This window comes from Macaca nemestrina, chromosome 18, assembly GCF_043159975.1.
Source record: "Macaca nemestrina isolate mMacNem1 chromosome 18, mMacNem.hap1, whole genome shotgun sequence".
In the NCBI taxonomy this organism is placed as follows: Eukaryota; Metazoa; Chordata; class Mammalia; order Primates; family Cercopithecidae; genus Macaca; species Macaca nemestrina.
The window spans coordinates 65870387-65890771 of NC_092142.1; the positions used below are offsets into that span (position 1 = coordinate 65870387).

The 20385-nt window shown below is 52.5% G+C and overlaps 1 protein-coding gene across 2 annotated transcripts; it reads left to right on the plus strand.

The window, feature by feature from the left end:
- Positions 1-264: 264 nt before the first annotated feature.
- Positions 265-10499, plus strand: LOC105491456 (carbonic anhydrase 7). Of its 2 annotated transcripts, none has more exons than XM_011757944.3 (7): positions 265-418; positions 2946-3143; positions 6524-6642; positions 7771-7866; positions 7972-8034; positions 9061-9216; positions 9725-10499. In XM_011757944.3, exons 1-7 carry the CDS (start codon positions 379-381, stop codon positions 9845-9847), a joined length of 795 nt encoding a protein of 264 aa, XP_011756246.2. In that variant the 5' UTR covers positions 265-378; the 3' UTR covers positions 9848-10499. The 2 variants fall into 2 exon arrangements, with proteins under 2 accessions (XP_011756246.2, XP_070940811.1); XM_071084710.1 differs by lacking the exon at positions 265-418 and adding an exon at positions 826-934.
- The last annotated feature ends 9886 nt before the right edge of the window (positions 10500-20385 follow it).

The window sequence follows — 20385 nt, forward strand, 5'->3', positions numbered from 1 at the left end:
AGGTCTGGGACAAGCCTGGGGAAGGGACGACATGTGCGGCATGGGCATCTAGTGTCCCAGAGTCCGCACAGGTTGCTGGGGGAAAAAGAGAGAGAGTAGTCCAGGCAGGGCAGGGGTGGGAGTTGTGGGGAGAGGGTTACTTCCTCCTACCCTGAATCTGTGCTCGGGGTTCAACTGGCTCGCCGGCGGGTGAGGGCGGGGCAGGCCGGCCCCTCTGGCCCTGCTGGGGGGTGGGGGGCGGGTCCCCCGGGAACTGCTCCTCCCGACAGCCGCTGCTTTAAGAGGCTGCTCCGCGGTAGCGAGCGGGGCCGGAGCCGCAGCCGGAACGAGCGGACCGAGCTGACCGGGCAGGTGCACGGCTGCGGTGACGGCATCGGCATGACCGGCCACCACGGCTGGGGCTACGGCCAGGACGACGGTAGGCGCAGACCTCCCCCACCGCCCCCGGCTCAGACCCCGACCCAACTGCACTCGCTCCAACCCTCTTGCCCAGCTGGTTTCCCGGACCAGCAAGCTCCCACTCTCCAGGCTGGGCCAGGACCCCTCTTCCCATCCCGGTCCCCGAACTCGGCCCAAGCCTTGGTCCCCTGCGCCAGACGCAAAGTCCGCGCTGCGCCCCAGGTGGCACCCGCCGCCAGCTAGCGACCCGGTGGCTGTGTTCTGCCGCCTCCTCCGCGAAGCAAGCCCCTGACTGCCCAGCCCGCTCAGACCCAGGCCCCGACTCTCACTCACTCGCCTGGGGCGTGCGCAGCGCGTGGGGGTGGCCCAGGGCAGCGGGCGGCAGGCGCGGCGGAGCGCTGTGCGCGGGTGTCTGTGCGGGGAGCGCGCACGGCAAGTGTGCGGGGACCTTGGGGGATCGGGGCTCCGCGTGGCAAGGGCGCAGTGTCCCCCGCAGAGTTTCCCCGCAGAAGTGGCCGAGCTGCCTTCTCGGCTGGTATGTGAGGGAAGGGGGCACTTGGGGGCGCAAGCATGTGTCTGGGTGTCTACACTGAGCAAGGGTGTTTGTGCACGTCCGGGTGTGAGTCGTGGGAGCTCGTGGCCCACACCAGCCTCCTGGGCTGACGCGGAAGAGAGCTCCTTCATCCTACCTCAGTTTCCTTAGGACTCAGAGAAAGGGAGAAGAGGCAGAAGATGAGAGCCAGACGGCTGGAGTGTGGGTCTGGGGCAGTCAATTCCTTTTGGGGCCATTTCTTACCAAGAAGGGGTGGGGGTGTGGGGTAAGGGGTTCCCTGTTTCGCTGGGGAACCAGTGCAGGACAGGTGGGGTGCGGAGAAGAAAAAGTAATGGTGGGAGGAACATCCCCCAGCCCCACTCCTGTGCGGAGAGGCAGTCACTTCTTGAGGTTGGGTGGGGGACTACAATCTGGGAAGCCAGAAAGTTGCAGTAGACCAGAGGGAGTCTCTGGCCCCCTCTGGGGCTCCAAGAACAAAGGAGCATATTTTAGAAGAGAACCCCCCAGATCTGGGTATGCAAGAGCTGGAAAGAGACATTCAGAAAAAGATGATATAGACAAGCAGAGAGGGAGAGACAGGCAGACATGGGGCAGACGGACAGGACACATAGAGATCATCTTCTCCCAGCACCTGCCCTGAGCCACCTTTTGGGTACTTCCCCCAGAGCCAGAGTCCCCTGCCTCCAGCCCTTCTTGTTAGTCATGCCCACCATCTCTGAGCACCCAGTGTCCTGTGTAGCCTGCTCCATGGGCCTGCTCCTCCTAGGCAGCCACCCCATCACCCAGGCAGAGCTGGATTGTCCAGTCAAGGAAGAGAAGTACAGAGGACAGAGGTGCCGGCATGCGGCAGTGTTCACAGAGCTTCAAAAATAACCCAGAGGGGCCGGGCCACGATTCTGAGTCATCCATTGGGGACACGGCTCTGTCGGCACCTGCTGCTGTTTTCTCAGGAAAACTTAAGAAGCCAAAAAGGGGGAGAAGCACCAGCCGGCAGTAGCTCTAAAAATAGGCTGCATCTCAGGATGTTCCCCAGGGAGATGCTGAGCCTCTCGGCTGCAGATGGATCCTCTGGGAGGCAGGTGGTGGGCGCCTGTGGGTGTGTATGCAGGTGTGTGTGTGTGCGTGTGTGTGTGCGCGCATGGGCATGTGTTTTGCTGTGGTCCCTTTATGCAAACTTGGGTCTCCAACAGAGGGGTTTGTGTGTGAGACAGCATATGCGTGTGTCAGATGTAGTCTGCAGGGCTGTGTGTTTGTACACATGAATATTCTGGGCCTGGATGCTCTGAGCCTACAGAGCCCAGGTCATTGTGCACATGTGCGTACAATGGAAGATCATAGAAAGATTAATGTGTTCATAGGAAGATCTCTATGGACCCATAGGCACACATGTGGAGAGGGCAGCTGGGGGCAGTGCATGCACATGTTGTATATTTATATTAATACTTATGCATGCACAAATGTGTGAGTGGCCCTCAGTTCCCTCATCTATGAAATGTGGATCTTGCTGGTTTCTACTTCACAAGGTGGTTGTGAGAGGCAAATACATGTCACAGAGTCAAAGCTAGGTTGATGTGAGTTTTTGTTGTTATTTATCACAAACACCAACACCAAATTGCCCAAGGTGCAGAAAGAGGTGAGATGCTGATGGGGTCGGGTCAGAGACTTCAGATGCCTGGAGATCTCCCTGCTGGGGAGACTTATTACTCTGAGCCACCCCTGAGCCTGTAGCTGTTATGTTCCCTTCCATACAGTACCTCTCTGGGCCTCCTATCAGCGCTGGAAGGTGAGTTTTAGTGAGACCATTTCACAGACAAAGAAATGGAGGCTGAAAGGGGAAATGGCAAAGCTGGCATTGGAACTCCAAGCCGTGCAGGTCCAACGCAGGGGCCCACCTCTGAAGGAATGCTGAAGAGACCATCCCCCATGGGTGTCCTCAGCCTAAAGCCCAGAGATCCTGGCTGGTCTGAGTCCTTGCCCTCTTCCCCACCTGCAGGCCCCTCGCATTGGCACAAACTGTATCCCATTGCCCAAGGAGATCGCCAATCACCCATCAATATCATCTCCAGCCAGGCTGTGTACTCGCCCAGCCTGCAACCACTGGAGCTTTCTTATGAGGCCTGCATGTCCCTCAGCATCACCAACAATGGCCACTCTGTCCAGGTAGACTTCAATGACAGTGATGACCGAACCGGTAAGTGGCCCCTGCCAAAGCCTGGCACCTGGCCCCTGGCCCCTTAGGGTCCTAATCTTGTGTTGGGCAGTCTCAGGAAGCATGCTATGGTGGGTAAGAAAGGCTCCTCCACTCACTAGCTGTGAAGCCTTGGGCTGATCTTCAGTTTCCTTATGTATAAAATGGGAGCAATAAGACCTACCATCTTAGGTCAGAGGGGAAAAATGAAAAAAACCAAGTAAGGTCGATAGAGCTGGCATACAGCAGATGCTCAAGAAATGCTAATTTCTTTCTTTCCCTTCCTTCCCTTCCGTGTGGTGCTACAGATCAGGTTTGTTTTCACTCTCTGCCCCATCACTGACCTGCCAAGCCCTCCTCCCTGTGTGATCTGGCCAAGCCCAGCAGGGAGAGAGAAGGGAGCTAAAATTTATGTATGCCAAGCCCCCTGCTAAGGTTGTAAGTCACTCATTTATTCTTTTCAAGAACCCATCTCTCAGATGGGCAAATAGAGGCTTGATGAGCTGCGGAGGGCCAGAAGCAGCCTGGTCCAACCCAAAGGTCTCTCTCTCTCTCCAGTTCACCTACGACTTCAAGGTCCAACCATCTTGGGCCAGAAAGAGGCCAGTGGGAACTCGTGGCAGCTCCTTCCAAGGCCTCTTTGCCCTGGGATTAGAGCCCAGGTTCTTTCACGATAAATTCCTAGGCAGAGGCCTCAGGAGTGCTGTTCATTGAAGGGATTTTCATCCTTATGACTGGGCCTGTGGTGGGTAGGGTGGTGGAATGGGGTGAGGAAGAAATCTGCTAGAGTTTATTATGTAAAGAAGTATTAATAACTGCTTCCTTCCCCCTTCTTCTCCCCTCCCCACAAATACAATAAAAGCCCTCAAAGGAACTTAAGTTTCAAATAGAAAATTAAAAGGCAAAGAAGATGAAGGAAGCCAGACCTTTCACCAGAAGAATGATCTTACTTAGTTCTAAGCTCCCTGGTAGGCTAGGAAAAAACAGAAAGGTTGGTTATAGTTCTTGCTGCGAGTCTAGCAGATCCTCAGGAGAAAGACAAAGCATTTATTTTCTCATAGTGAATTCTAAGAAAACCCTCTTACTCAGAGCTGTGGGGAGGGGACATGGGGCTCTAGCTGACCCTAGATGATAGCTTGGCAAGAAACAGTTTTCACATGACTGTCCCTTCTAATAGCCTTCAGAGGGCACTGGGGGCTCAACTAAGAAATCAGTAGCTCAATGAAGTCCACTGGGGTGGGAGAAGACACGGGGGACATGCCTGTGGATCACTGATCTGGGCTGTTGCCTTCAGACCTGGCTGGGGCTCCCTCCCCTGCCCAGAATGCCCAGGCCTGAGGGTGCAGGAAGCCAGGGAAAAGAGGAATGAGATGGTGGGGCTCTGCCACTCACCCACTGTGGGTCAGTCGGGAGGTCAGATGGGTTGATGCCAGCAGAGTGCCAAACACACAATGAGTGCCCCGTGAATGTGCTAAACACACATTGAGTGCCTCGTGAATGGCAGCACATTCTGTGTGTGAACTGGGGGAGGAGGCTAAGGGGTCCAAGGTCAAGGGGTGTTAAGGAGGGAGCTCCCTCTCCAGGAGCCCATAGTATGGGGTCCCAGGTGAGGCATGCTTGGAGGGTGGCATCTGCAGACCTATCCGATTGCTCAGACTGCGGGCTCAGCCGCTCCTGCTGCCAGGGATTGGGCAGCCTGATTGAGGCCCCACCCACAGCTACCACCCCCAGACTCCTAACCAGTGCCCAGGACATGTCTTGCCTCTTTGATAAGACCAGGCAAGAAGGAGGGACTTCTGGACTGTCCTGTCCTCTTGCTTGTGGAGGCCACAGGGCCAAAGCCCTACCCTGGTCACCCATCATGGAGGGGCCTAGTGGAACTCTGAGCCTGGGGTGTTATCTGATCCAGGAGTTCACATTCAAGCCTAGCTGGGGCTCCTTCCACCTCCAGATCCCTTTCAGCGAGAAATTCTATCAGTCCCAGGAGGCCTCGTGCATGGCCCCAGCTCACCGGGTATCAAGGCAAGAAAGTCACAAAACCAGCACAAGTGGGGCCCTCAGAAGAATCCATTTCTGGGGGAGATGGCACGGGGGGCACCTGGGCCTGTCCAGGAAGGTAGAGAGCCTCAGGAGCTACCTTCCTCTTCTGGAAAAGCACAAAGTTTAAAGAAGGCTCAAGGTTTTAGGGAGGCAGTGTTACCTGGTGATTAGTGGCTTGGGCTTTGGACATAAGAGATACAAGTTCATACCCTAGTTCAGTGCCTTGCTGTGTGACCCTGAGCAAATGCCTTGCCATCACTGTGCCTCAGCTTCCCCCTTTATAGAATATGGATAATAGTAAGTTCTGTCCCTCATGGGATACTATGCAGGCTAAACAAAATAGTCTTTTCAACCTAGCCCTGGATCAGGGTTTCAGACATGGGAGGCCTAATTGTTAGTGGTAATGGGGGTCTTGGGAGGCAGGGTCCCACCCTCCATGGGAAATCGGGCAGGGGTAGGGAGGACAGCTAGATAGAGAGCTGTCCTCTGTCAGTCCCAGACTCCTCTGTCACCTGTGGGCTGTCGGGATTTCTGCCTTGGCCCAGCTCAAGGGACAGGGGTCTAGAGGGCAGTGGGGACCAACCCAAGCCCAGTCAGCCCAGTGAATTTTCCAAATGAAAAATGTATCCCACACTTTGGAAGGCCGAGGTGGGCAGATCACCTAAGGTCGGGAGTTCGAGGCCAGCCTGGCCAACATGGTGAAACCCCTTTTCTACTAAAAATACAAAAAGTTAGCCAGATGTGGCGGCGGGTGCCTGTAATCCCAGATACTTGGGAGGCTGAGGCAGGAGAAATGCTTGAACCTGGGAGGTAGAGGTTGCAGTGAGCCAAGATTGTGCCACCACTTTACTCCAGCCTGGGCGACAGAGTGAGACTCCATCTCAAAACAAACAAATAAACAAACAAAAACACACACACACAAAAAGTAAAAATGTATCTCAGCTGGCACAGTGGCTCATGCCTGTAATCCCAGCATTTTGGGAGGCCAAGGCAGGACGATTGCTTGAGTGCTGGAGCCCATGAGTTCAAGACAAGCCTGGCCAACATAGAGAGACCCCATCTCTACAAAAAATAAAAAAAATTAGCTGGGCGTGGTGCCACATGCCTATAGTCCCAGCTACCCTGGAGGCCAAGGCAGGAGGATGGCTTGAGGCCAGGAGGTTGAGGTTATAATAAGCCATGGCATTCCAGCCTGGATGACAGAGTGAGACCCTGACTCAAAAAAAAAATATATATATATATATATTTATATATATGTCCCTTCCTGGGCTGCTGCCCTGGCCCTGGCACTGGGCCGTCGGTCCTCTCCTACTCATTGCCACTCGCCCCACTTCTACCCACAGTGGTGACTGGGGGCCCCCTGGAAGGGCCCTACCGCCTCAAGCAGTTTCACTTCCACTGGGGCAAGAAGCACGATGTGGGTTCTGAGCACACGGTGGATGGCAAGTCCTTCCCCAGCGAGGTATGGGCCCTCCTCCACTTGAATCCCTCTGCTACATGGGAAGGAACGCAGGCCTGGGTAGTCAGGGGCTTAAGGATGCCTGGGGTGGGGCCTTGGAGAGGGGGAAGAGGAGCACCCGGGGCCTTTGGGAGAGATACTTTCTTTCTTTTTTTTTTTTTTTTTTTTTTGAGATGGAGTCTCGCTGTGTCGCCCAGGCTGGGGTGCAGTGGCGCGATCTCGGCTCACTGCAAGCTCCACCTCCCGGGTTCATGCCATTCTCCTGCCTCAGCCTCCAAGTAGCTGGGACTGCAGGCGCCCGCCACCACGCCCGGCTAGTTTTTTTGTATTTTTAGTAGAGACGGGGTTTCACCATGTTAGCCAGGGATGGTCTCGATCTCCTGACCTCGTGATCCACCCGCCTCGGCCTCCCAAAGTGCTGGGATTACAGGCTTGAGCCACCGCGCCCGGCGGGAGAGATACTTTCTACCCACCCCCAGCACAGGGTCTTCCATCTGAACCCGGCCACTGCTGTCCTTTCTGGTCTGTACATCCTGGAGTTTTCTGAAGGGCTATCCAGTCCCACTGCAGCCTTGCTGACAGCCCTTCAAGGCTTGAGCCCGGTATTCAAGGCTGTGCATGAGCTAACCTTGCCTGGCCTCATCTTTCCCCTCATCTCTTCATACACTGAGCTGCATGACAAATCCCCTGTCCCTGTCCACACCTGGCTCCTTCATACCACCAAGCTTTGCCTGTGCTGTTCTCTCTGCCTGGAATGCCCTTCCCCAAGGCTTCCCTCTGATAACCCCCTGCTTATTCTCTGGACTCAGCTGTAGGCACCACCTCCTCAAGGAGGTGTCACGCTGGATGTTCATGATCGATTTCACAACTCGTTCCCTGCAAAGCAGGGCCTGGGCCAGATTCCTCTCTGGGTCCCCTGGAGTTCAGAAAAGAATTGGGCCCAGAGCTGGGTGGATGCTACCTGTGACCCTCTGGGGCTCCCCTGGGCCCCCAGCATCCTAATCCTTGGAGGCTTGACAGCTTCCCTTTCCTGCAAAGAGGCCAGGAGTCTGGTGGGAGTGAGGGGAGCCTGGCTCAGAGTTCCCATTGCCCCTGGGAGGCACAAAGCATTGTCCTGTTGTTGCCCCATAGCTTCATCTGGTTCACTGGAATGCCAAGAAGTACAGCACTTTTGGGGAGGCAGCCTCAGCGCCTGATGGCCTGGCTGTGGTTGGTGTTTTCTTGGAGGTGAGTGGTGGTTTGCTGGGGCCAAGAGCAGCATGGGAGGCCTGGCACTGCCCCTAGTTCTGGAACACAATGGGTGCTGGACTCATACTACCCTCTCCCTGACAGACAGGAGACGAGCACCCCAGCATGAATCGTCTGACAGATGCGCTCTACATGGTCCGGTTCAAGGTAAAGTCCATGCCCCTGACCCGAGCAGCTGATGGGGAGAGATGAAGAGGCTGGCTCACAAGTTGGGCCCATCCACTCCTTCATTCTGGGAGTAAACCCTTGCTGAGACCAAGGAGGAGGGCAGCACCAGCAGGGCCCTGCACCTGATTCCTCATTGGGGTCAGCAGCCCCCTTGGGTGCCCAGTATGAAGCCTGGCTGGGTATAGAATTGATAAGATGCTTGTCACATTAATGGTGGTCTAATAGGCAATGTCACTGAGGGCAGCTGAAGGCAAGGGAGGGAACATCATGGCCAAATACCTCCAGGAGCCACAGCTTTTACACACAAGCAAACAGATGGAGAGGGCCCGGCTTAAGCTGGAAGACAGTATCTGGGATTACAGACATTTGCCCACAGTTTGCATCAATGGACATAGAGAGGCCTAAATCCTGCTGATAGAAATGGGTGAAGGCCGGGCATGGTGGCTCATGCCTGTAATCCTAGCACTTTGGGAGGCCGAGGTGGGCGGATCACTTGAGGTCAGGAGTTCAAGACCAGCCTGGCTAACGTGTTTGTGAAACCCTGTCTCTACTAAACATACAAAAATTAGCTGGGCGTGGTGGTGCATGCCTATAATCTCAGCTACTCGGGAGGCTGAGAGAGGAGAATTGCTTGAACCCAAGAAGCAAAGGTTGCAGTGAGCCGAGATCGTGCCACTGCACTCCAGCCTGGGCAACAGAGTGAGACTCTGCCTCAAAAAAAAAAAAGAAAAAGAAAAGAAAGAAAGAGAGAGAGAGGAAGGAAGGAAGGAGAGAGAGAGGAAGGAAGGAAGGAAGGAAAGAGAGAGAGGGAAAGAAGGAAGGAAAGGAAGGAAGGAAGGAAGGAAGGAAGGAAGGAAGGAAGGAAGGAAGGAAGGAAGGAAGGAAAGAAGGAAGGAAAAAAGAAAGAAAAAGAGAAAGAGAAAGAAAGAAATGGGTGGAGAAGTTGCTGGTTTGGTCCCAGTGGGAGGTCTGTGCTGATTCCCGGGTTCCCCCACCTTGCTCCAGGGCACCAAAGCCCAGTTCAGCTGCTTCAACCCCAAGTGCCTCCTGCCTGCCAGCCGGCACTACTGGACCTACCCAGGCTCTCTGACGACTCCCCCACTCAGCGAGAGTGTCACCTGGATTGTGCTCCGGGAGCCCATCTGCATCTCTGAAAGGCAGGTGAGTCCTCTCAGAGGGCCAGATGGAGGGACGTGGCACTCAGGGCTCACCCCAGGCAGTGTGACTCTCCAGCTAGCACCCCACAGCCTGTGATCCCACCTTCAAGGTTCCTCCCCATTTTTTACTAATAAATGTATAGATTCTTGGTTGGGAGTTAGCTTGATTGTTAATCACCAGAACCTAGACACTGGCTGGTGGGGGGGGATACCTGGATCCTGGGACCCGCCCCCCGGCTACTGTGTTGGAATCTGAATGCTACATTTGCTGATAAGTCTTAGCTAGATGGGCTTGGAACTAGAACTAGGTGAAGCAGAGCCCAGGCTCTTTAGTGAGTAAGTAAATTAGGGTCCCACAGAGAAGAATGAGTGGGGAAGAGTAGGGACAGACCCTAAGGGAAGGAGGAGGGAAGGGTAGAGCTGGCTGGGCAGGTATGCCAGATGATGCATCGGGGTCATAGAGGTCCACAGCACCCCCAATCTGCCCTGAGCATCCCTTCTGCTTCCTCAAGATGGGGAAGTTCCGGAGCCTGCTTTTTACCTCAGAGGACGATGAGAGGATCCACATGGTGAACAACTTCCGGCCACCACAGCCACTGAAGGGCCGCGTAGTGAAGGCCTCCTTCCGGGCCTGAGCTGCCCACCTGCCTAGCCGGCCACTAGGGCACCATCTTCCCAAGGGCTTCCACGTCAGCAGACACCAAACCATCTGAGGCTCCCTCCCTGGGGGGTGCTGGGGACCCTCCTTCAGCCAGTTTGCTCCTTGGTCACCCTGGAGGCTTCTGGATGGGACCCTGGAGTCTGGGGCACCCTTCAGCTGCCCTGGGGACAGGAAGGACAGGAGCTAAGCAGGGTCCAAGCCTGGGGCTGCCTCTGCTCTCCAAGACCCAAAGACCCCTGGGAACCTCCTCTGGTCTTCCCCACTGGCAGTGGCAGCAGCCCCACCTGGAGCGCACACTGTGATGGAGGAGACTGAGCTCCCTGGGGCAGGTAGCTGACACTACCAGAGAGACTCAAGCAATAATTAGAGGTGGGCAGAGCTGCCCTCTCGGCATTACCTCTTCTGCAGGCTCTGCCATGCACGCACCTCACTGCCAGGCCATTAAAATCAGCACCCAGCATGCTGGAGGTGATGTGGCCTTCTCCCTCCAGCCACCTGCTGCCACAGGCAGGCCCTGGCTATAGCTTATACAGTATCTCCCCTTGTCCCCACCCAGTCACCAAAGCCACCTACATGACAATCCATCCCTGTTGAATTAATAAATTCATGTATCCATGCAACAAATACCAATTCAGTGCTTGTGCTGTCTCTAGTACCGTCCTAGGCTTTGGGGAGCAATGGTGGTGAGTTAAGCACTACGCGTTGGGAGGGATATGGGTGGTGAACAGGTGAGAGTTACACAAAGGGCAGGGAAGGGGCTATGGGAGCAGAGGAGAAGGGGAGACCATCTCACTCAGCAAGGAAATGAAATTCTGGCCAGGCGTGGTGGCTCACACCCACAGTCCCAGAACTTTGGAAAGCCAAAGCAGGTGGATCACTTGAGCTCAGGAGTTTGAGACCAGCCTGGCCAACATGGTGAAACCCCGTCTCCACTAAAAATACAAAAATTAGCTGGGTGGTAGTGGTGCACACCTGTAATCCCAGCTACTCAGGAGGCTGGGGCAGGAGAATCGCTTGAACCCAGGAGGCAGAGGTTGCAGTGAGCCAAGGTCGCACCACTATACCCCAGGCTGGGCAACAGAGCAAGACCCTCTCAAAAAGAAAGAAAGGAAGAAATGAAATTCCAACTAGTATTCCAAATCAGATAGAAGGGAACAGCATATTTGAGGAAGGGCAAGTGTTCAGGCTCAGAGGTGAGAGAAAGCCCAGTGTGGTTGTGGGGCTCAAAGGGCTCAGAGGGGCTAGAGCCCTGGGGCAAACCTGGGACCCCACCCCCAGGCTGACAGGGAGCTACCAAGGGCTTGAGTAGAGGAGGGGCAGGCCAGGCCTGCAAATGGGGAAGATCCCTGAGGAATGCGGATGGGCAGGCAGGAATGGTGGCAGGGAGCAAGGGGTGGCCTGTGTCCAGGAGGGAGGGGGCAGGGTGGAGGGAGGTGGAAGACACAGGACTGGATGAGAGAGATTTAGGAGGTGGTGCCCAAAATACAGTGTTTGGCTGTCCAGGAAAGAGAGGAGTCCAGGGCATATCCCTGAGCAGAAAGTGGAGCCTTCACTTGCTCTGGGAACACTATAGGGAAGCTGGCCACATTGGACATGCAGCATTGTGGGGTCCTGGAAGGAAAATCTAAGGGGGCATGTGCCTTCAGGCCCAGGCCCTGCACACGCACAACTCCAAGAGGGGTTTGTTTGTTTGTGTGTTTATTTTTGAGATGGAGTCTTGCTCTGTAGCCCAGGCTGGAGTGAGTGGTATGATCTTGGCTCACTGCAACATCCGCCTTCCAGGTTCAAGCAATTCTCCTGCCTCAGCCTCCGAGTAACTGGGATTGCAGGTGTGTGCCACCACACCCAGCCAATTTTTTTTTTTTTTTTTTTTGAGACGGAGTCTCTCTCTGTTGCCCAGGCTGGAGTGCAGTGGCGTGATCTCCGCTCACTGCAAGCTCCGCCTTCCAGGTTCACGCCATTCTCCTGCCTCAGCCTCCCAAGTAGCTGGGACTACAGGCGCCCGCCACCACGCCTGGCTAATTTTTTGTATTTTTTAGTAGAGATGGGGTTTCACTGTGTTAGCCAGGATGGTCTCGATCTCCTGCCCTCGTGATCCGCCCACCTCGGCCTCCCAAAGTGCTGGGATTACAGGTGTGAGCCACCGCGCCCAGCCCTGCAGTGCTTTTTTAAATGTGCATCCTCACCTTAGTCCCTAGTCCAAGTCCAGAGAGTGCCCAAAGGCAAGTTCACAGTTGGGCCTAGAGACCAAGTGTTGATCGTGACCCAGATGAGACAGGGGCAGGAGTAGGAGGCAGACACTGGGGTTGCTAGGGAGTGAGGGGAGGTGAGAAACTGGGACCTCACATGTACAAGTTTAGTCGTGAAAGGGGAGAAAGGGACAGTGGGGCAGGCTGTGGGGAGACGGGAATGTCCAAACACCCTTGGGAAAGAGGCCCCACTGCAGGGCCAGGAGGGGCTGGTGATGCATGTCATCTGCTCACTTTGTCCACAGTCCTGTCATTGTCACTATACCAGAAGGGAACTCCCAGGCCACAGGGCACTTTTGGGTCTTAGATTTCTAACTTCGACCTCAGTGATGTGAGGAAGAGAAAGGCTTGCTCTATGGAGCCCCCTCCCACTCCCACGCTTAGGGCAAACCTGTCTCCAGAGTGGAGAGGAGTAGGGTGTACAGGAGGAGCGGGCCAAATAGAGAGTTACCCTGCAAGCACCCCTGGTCTGATCTAGGTAGGGGCCATTTTCTCCCTCCACTTTTGAGGAGATGGTGAGGAGCGGGAGAGAGGTGTCTGGAGGACAGCATTTTCTCAGCTTGGAGGCAGGCAGCTGTGGCAACTGGGAAGCAACACCAGTAATGTTCCTGTTAAAGCAGGCAAAGGGCCTGAGGCAGACGTCCAGCTCTCCCTGCGATCCAAGAACTGTTGTTACACCCATTTTACAGATGAGGATGATGAGGCTCAGGGAGGTTAGGTAGGCAGGTCACAGAGCAGGATTTGAACCAGGATCTGTCCAAACTCTTCTACTCTATACTAGAGCAACTGGGCTCAAAGGAGGGTGGGATGGGTATGGTGGTGGCCATCTGGAGGTGGCATAATAGCCCCAATGCTGCTAACTGTGCCAGGGACCCTGTCCCACCCTTCCCAGGGATGGTGGCAACACAGGCCTGGTGCTGCAGAGGACTTGGAAAATGGGAGCTGGTTTTATAATAATTATCCTGAGGCTGCCAAGAATCCTCACTCCCTAAGTCCTTTCCCTTAATTCACCTTTTAAATTTAAAACTATTTTAAAGCTGAAAGTGGCCTCCTTATGTTATAATTACAGCCCCAGATTTGACCCTATTATATCCAAATGGGCTGTCCCAGCTGGATGCCAGCATACCTGGCCTCAGGGGACCCAGGACTGGGTCCTAAGTCCTCATCCAGGACAAGATTTTCTCCTGGAGGTGATGCTGGGGACATTTGGGACACCCAAGACAAGATGAGCTCTACTTGCTCCCAGGACCCCAGAGGGGCCCTCCCTGGGCAGCCAGGGGTGGCCCTTGGATTGATCCAGGCAGGGCTGTGGGTCTGTGCCCAGGCGAGGGTCACAGTCTTCCCTCCAGTGCAGGCTGTGGGCCCCAGAGCAGGGCCCTTCTATGGGGCGGGCCTCAGGAGGGGGGATGGCTGTGAAGATCTGATCCCCCTGAAGCTCCTTCTGCAGAGGGCTGTCTTCCAACCCCATGGTCACCCTATAGCTGCTGCTGCTGCAGAGGCTTGGGAGTGTCCCCTCACGGCTAGCCCTGGACACACATCCACTGTCGTGCTCATCTGTGGGAAGAGTGATCTGTGACCTGAGCAACAGCTGGAGACAGGGACAGAAACAGGTCTGAGGTGGAGTTGCAAGATAACCTGACAGTTGATGCCTGGGAGGGAGCCACAGCTGATGTCCAAGCTAAGAGGGGTTGGAGCAGGGCAGAAGGCTTTCGGATGCAGTTGGAGCTGGCCTGGGATTGGGAAGAGAGGTCAGACAATGGCCTGAGCATCTTGGGGATCCTCTCACGCCCATGGGTCACAACACCAACTCTGAGGCCACCCTCAAAGGCCAAATGTACTGCTGGTTGGTCAAGACTCGGGGGAGGAGGAGATGTGACTCTTTGAACATGAAATGTTCTGGCATTTGTCCCCTAGCCAGAGGCAAGACCTGGGGAATGTATCTCGTTTGAAGTCTTATCTGCTCACAAATCCAAGGGCCCACTTACCCTGGTCATACCTGGGTTTTGCACCACATGTCACTCAAACCCTCTGAAGCTTATTTCCTCCTCTGTAAAATGGAAATGACATGTGAGCCATATCTGTAATTTAAAATTTTCTAATAGTGATATCAAATGTATAGAAAGAGACATAAGACTGGGTGCAGTGGCTCACATCTGTAATCCTAGCACTTTGGGAGGCTGAGGCAGGAGAATCACTTAAGCCCAGGAGTTCCAGACAACATCCTGGGCAACATAGCAAGATCCTGTCTCAAGAAAAATGTAGCCAGGCATCGTGGCTCACGTGTGTAACCCCAGCACTTTGGGAGGCCGAGGCGGGAGGATTACCTGAGGTCAGAAGTTCGAGACCACTCTGGCCAACATGGTGAAACCCCATCTCTACTAAAAATACAAAAATTAGCTGGGTGTGGTGGTGTGCACCTGTAATCCCAGGTACTCCGGAAGCTGAGACAGGAGAATCGCTTGAACCCAGGAGGCAGAGGTTGCAGTGAGCCAAGATTGTGCACGGGTGACAGAGCAAGACTCTGTCTCAAAAAAAAGAAAAGAAAAATGCAAAAAGAAACAAGTCATTTAAATAATGTACTTAGGCCGGGCGCGGTGGCTCAAGCCTGTAATCCCAGCACTTTGGGAGGCCGAGACGGGCGGATCACGAGGCCAGGAGATCGAGACCATCCTGGCTAACACAGTGAAACCCCGTCTCTACTAAAAAAATACAAAAAACTAGCCGGGCGAGGTGGCGGGCGCCTATAGTCCCAGCTACTCGGGAGGCTGAGGCAGGAGAATGATGTAAACCCGGGAGGCGGAGCTTGCAGTGAGCTGAGATCCGGCCACTGCACTCCAGCCCGGGCGACAGAGTGAGACTCCGTCTCAAAAAAAAAAAATAAAAAATAAAAAAAAATAAAATAAAAATAAAAAAATAAATAATGTACTTAATTTAACCCAACTATATCCAAAATATATACATTTTAATCTGTCACTAATATTAATAGAAAAAAACTAATGAAATATTTTACATTCTTTTTTTGTGCTAAGTCTTTCAAATCTAGTGTGTGTTTTATGCTTACAGTACATCTCTATGGAGGACAGCCCCATTTCATATGCTCAAAGCCTTATTTGTCAGTATATAGTTACACATCATTTTTTTCTTTTTCTTTTTTTTTTTTGAGACAGAGTTTCGCTCTTGTTGCCCAGGCTGAAGTGCAATGGTGCTATCTCGGCTCACTGCAACCTCTGCCTCCCAGGTTTAAGCAATTCTCCTGCCTCAGCCTCCGGAGTAGCTGGGATTACAGATGCCCGCCTCCACGCCCGGTTAATTTTTTATATTTTTAGTAGAGACATGGTTTCACTATATTGGCCAGGCTGGTCTTGAACTCCTGACCTCAGGTGAACCACCTGCCTTAGCCTCCCAAAGTGCTGGGATTGCAGGCGTGAGCCACTGCGCCTGGCCTGCACATCTTAAAAAAAAACATAAAACAGAAAAAAAAGAAAGAAAAAAAGAAAAAAGCCATATGTGGCCCAGTACGGCGGCACGTGCCTATAGTCCCAGCTATTCAAGAGGCTGAGGCAAGAGGATTACTTGAGGCCAGGAGTTCAAGGGTATATTGCATGATGATCACTTCTGTGCATAATCACTGCACTCCAACCTGGGCAACACAGTAAGACCCCACTGCTAATTTTAAAAAATAAGAAAAAGGAAAAAAAAGCCATATGTGGCCATTGGCTACCAAATTAAACAGTACAGTCCTAAATGGATGTCACTCTGCTGGACAGGTGTCTGAGAAAGCCCTCTGGCTGGGCGTGCAGCCAGGCAAAGCGGCAGGAATGAGTCAGATCTGCTCCCAGCCTCTGTCCTCCACAAGAACAGCCTCAGAACATTTGATGCCAAGTTGGCTCCCTCTGCCAGGGCCTTCCTCCCCCAGGAAACCTCTCTAACCTCACTTCACTCCAGCCTGGCTGGCTCTGCCCCAGGCCACCCTGAAGGGCCTTTCCTGTTCCACTGAGAGAAAGGCCAAGACCCTCAGCAAGGAACTGACTGCAGAGGAGTGCTGGGAGTCAGGGGAGGTGGTAGTCCTGGCTTAGTTGAGCTTTGATTAGTCTGGGAGAGTTTCCTGCAGGAGGGGCCCAGAGCAAAGAAGCTGGCATCCCAGGAGAGGGGCGGAAGCCTCAGCTGCAGAGAGCATTTACAGACAGAAAAAGAAGGCCTGGCTCTTGCCCAGCCTGTATCAACACAAAGAAGAAGCGGGGCTGAGGAGACAGGGGCTCCCAGGCTGCAGACTTCAAATGCCAGGCAGAGGTTTACCCTAACATCCACAGGCCATGGGAGTCATTGAGGTCTAAAGCAGGGGCTGAGGACCTCCTGGGCTGGAGGAAGAGGACACTTGCTGAGGCTTAGAGAGCACCAGGCATCACTTGGTTTGAATTCACCTTCTAACCCAGGGCTTGAGTGCAAATTCTGGCAAGTGCAATTCATCAACTTCTGCTGCTGCCTCTCCTCAGCCCTGCGGGATGGAATCATGCCTGGACCCTGGCAGCTTCCAGTTTGGCAGTCTGTGAGTATAACCTACACTCCTCCAGCTGCAACTCAAGTGCTTTTGTCTTCCGGGACATAGGAGGGTGAGCACATGGTTCCTTTATTCCTACCAAGAGGCCCTCTTAGACTGGCACTGTGAGAAAGGCATGGGGGCACGTGAGTCCCTGGGGTCACCTGGGCTCCCAGGTGTCCCTCAGGTTTTTGGGAAAAACTTGAACCTCTTTTTCCTCCTCCTCTCTCAGCTCCTGCTCTCAGCATGGATGTCCAGACACGGGAAGCACCAGAGGGCACACAGCCTGTCTCTCCAGTTACCTAGGCCCCCCAGGGACCTGGAGAGTAGTCCCTTGCTACTACTGATCTTGAGTGTTTAGGAGCAGGGTTTGGAGGTACAACTTCTTCAGCCAGAGGAAGCCATGATAGGGTCAGTATGCCATCTAGGAGCTGGGTGCGGTGGCTCACACCTGTAATCCCAGCACTTTGGGAGGCCAAGACAGGCAGATTCCTTGAGCCCAGGAGTTCAAGACCAGCTTGGGGAATGAAGAGCAAGGCAATAGCAACGACTCTATAAAAAATACCAAAAAATTAGCCAGGCATGGTGACGTGTCCCTGTAGTCCCAGCTCCTCAGGGGGCTGAGGCAGGAGGATTGCTTGAGTCTGGGAGGTCGAGGCTACAGTGAGCTATGATTCTGTCGCTCTACTCCAGCCTGGGCAACAGAGCAAGACCCTGTCTCAAACAACAACAAAAACAACAACACACAAGCCACCTAGGGAATCCTAGGGCATCTGAGCTAATCCCCTTATATAGATACAATAGCTGAGGCCCAAAGAGGAAACAGAATCTGTCAAAGTGAGTTGGCAGGACAGCCAAGATTTATGACTCTTCACTCTATCCACAGAGCATTATGTAACAGAAAGACCCCTACCATTTGGCCGGGCTCAGTGGCTCACACTGGTAATCCCAGTGCTTTGGGAGGCCAGGGTGGGAGGATCACTTACACCCAGGAATTCAAGACCAGCCTGGCAACATAGCAAGACTCTGTCCCTACCAAAAAATAAATAAATAAAAAAAATTAAAATTAGCTGACAGTAGCTGTCCATGCATCTGGTCTTAGCTACTCAAGAGGCTGAGGTGGGAGGATAGCTTGAGCTCAGGAGCTCTGAGCTCTGATCACACCATTTCATTCCAGCTGGGGTGACAGAACAAGATGAAAGAAAGAAAGAAAGAGAGAAAGAGAGACAGAGAGGGAGGGAAGGAAGGAAGGAAGGAAGGAAGGAAGGAAGGAAGGAAGGAAGGAAGGAAGGAAGGAGGGAAGGAAGGAAGGAAGGAAGGAAGGAAAAAGAAAGAGAAAGAAAGAGAGAAAGAGAGAAAGAGAGAAAGAAAGAAAAGAAAGAAAAAGAAAGGAAGGAAGGAAGGAAGGAAGGAAGAAAGAAAAAAAGAAAGAAAGAAAGAAAGAAAGAAAGAAAGAAAGAAAGAAAGAAAGAAAGAAAGAAAGAAAGAAAGAAAGAAAGAGAGAGAAAGAAAGACCCCCCTCTCCAAATAACTCCCTGGCAGCCTGTCATAATGGCTGAAATCCTGCCATTGGAGCTGCATTGCTCGCAGTTAAGGCATGGTTGCCTGAAGAATGCAAGTGCCGCTGCGAAGGCCACAGTCAGTAACACCTTGTCGGGGAACGATGTTACCACCTCCTTTTCAGTCTGCTGTGTGATCGCTTTGCCAGGCCTCAGTTTCCCCATTTGTAAAATGTGTCCATGGGAGTCCTAGAAGGCCTCAGGTAGAACTTGAAGGAGGACAGAAAGTGGATTCCCTCCGCAGAAGTAGAGTCAGACTTGTGGCCGAGCTGGGGGCAAAACGCACCAGATCTTAGGCTGTGGGTCAACCCATGTGCCTCCTAAACTGAAAGGGGCCATGGGGCTGGGGCAAAATCAGCAAGGGCTAATAACTGGAGGAGCCCCCAAGCTCAGGAGGTTGAGGCTGCACTGAGCCAAGACCATACCATTGCACTCCAGCCTGGGTAACAGAGGGATACCTTGTCTCAAAAAAACAGAAGGGGAGAGGAAGGGAGGGGACAGGAAGGGAGGGGAGGGGAGGAGAGGAAAGGGAAGAGCTAGTTAGTTAGGTAGTAGGATATCCTCAAATTGGGTTTGTTTGACGTTTTCGCATGAAAAGATTGAGGTTATTTTGTTGGAATATAAATAAAAATGATCCATTTTCAGTGTCATATCAATTTCAATAGGCACTTGATTTGTACATTTTTTTGAGATGTAAATTTTGATTTTAATTTTTTTATTGAAATGTAATATATGTACAGAAAAGTACATACCCTCCTTCTTTATAGTGTTTTTTCTTTTTTTTTTTTTTTGTTTTTTCTTTTTTTTTTGAGACGGAGTTTCACTCTTGTTGCCCAGGCTGGAGTGCAGTAGCGTGATCTTGGCTCACTGCAACCTCCACCTCCTGGGTTCAAGCAATTCTCCTGCCTTAGCTTCCTGAGTAGCTGGGACTACAGGTGCCCACCACCACACCCAGCTAATTGTATTTTTAGTAGGGATGGGGTTTCACCATGTTGACCAGACTGGTCTCGAACTCCTGACCTCAGGTGATTCACCTGCCTCAGCCTCCCAAAGTGCTGGGATTTCAGGCATGAGCCACCGAGCCTGGCCAGTATATACCCTTGATGCACTTTCACAACCTGAACACATCTGTGTAAGTAGGATCCAGATCAACAAAAGTGTATTTCCTGCACCCCAAGCCCCACATGTCCCCACCGAGTTATTACCTCCTCAAAGTAACCATCATCCGGACTTCTAAGAGTATAAATGATATTTGCCTGACTTTGAACTTCCAATAAAGGAAGTCATTCTTTTCAGAAACCTCTTTTATTTCTGGATTTTTTGCTTATGTTTGTGAGATTCTCAGAACCTACTTGTATATTGATAAATTCAATGTCTCCCATTATGAGGCTGAAATGAAATTCAAACTAATCTATGCACGCAATTTCTTTTTTTTTTTTTTTTTTTTTGAGACTGAGTCTGGCTCTGTCGCCCAGGCTGGAGTGCAGTGGCCGGATCTCAGCTCACTGCAAGCTCCGCCTCCCGGGTTTACGCCATTCTCCTGCCTCAGCCTCCGGAGTAGCTGGGACCACAGGCGCCCGCCACCTCGCCCGGCTAGTTTTTTGTATTTTTTAGTAGAGACGGGGTTTCACCGTGTTAGCCAGCATGGTCTCGATCTCCTGACCTTGTGATCCGCCCGTCTCAGCCTCCCAAAGTGCTGGGATTACAGGCTTGAGCCACCGTGCCCGGCTGCACGCAATTTCAAAAAATCAATTCGATGCCTTAATTGTAATATAAAGGACAGTAATTTATAACATATAATAAAATATATGTTTTTAAATGTATATAACTAAAATTGTATTTATATATACAAATCATGTAATTTTTAATGAAAATAGTATTTATGTCAGTATGTAAAGTGGGGGCACAATGACACTAAATATGTGATGAAGTCTTCTGATGTTTGTACCCATATTGTTTTTCTTCCTTTTTTTTTTTTAGAGACAGGGTCTCACTCTGTCATCCAGGCTGGAGTCTGGTGGTGTGATCACAGTTTATTGCAACCTTGACCTCCTGGGCTCAAGCGATCCTCCTGCCTCAGCCTCCCCAGTAGCTGGGGCTAAAGGTGTGCACTACCACGCCTGGCTAATTTTTGTATTTTTTTGTAGAGACAGGGTTTCACCATGTT

Bases quoted from the DNA above. Each gene is read 5' to 3' on its own strand.
- LOC105491456 (XM_011757944.3), top strand. From the start codon at position 379: ATGACCGGCCACCACGGCTGGGGCTACGGCCAGGACGACG. The intron at 419-2,945 runs GTAGGCGCAGAC...CCCCACCTGCAG, and splicing joins GGGCTACGGCCAGGACGACG to GCCCCTCGCATTGGCACAAA. The intron at 8,035-9,060 runs GTAAAGTCCATG...ACCTTGCTCCAG, and splicing joins TCTACATGGTCCGGTTCAAG to GGCACCAAAGCCCAGTTCAG.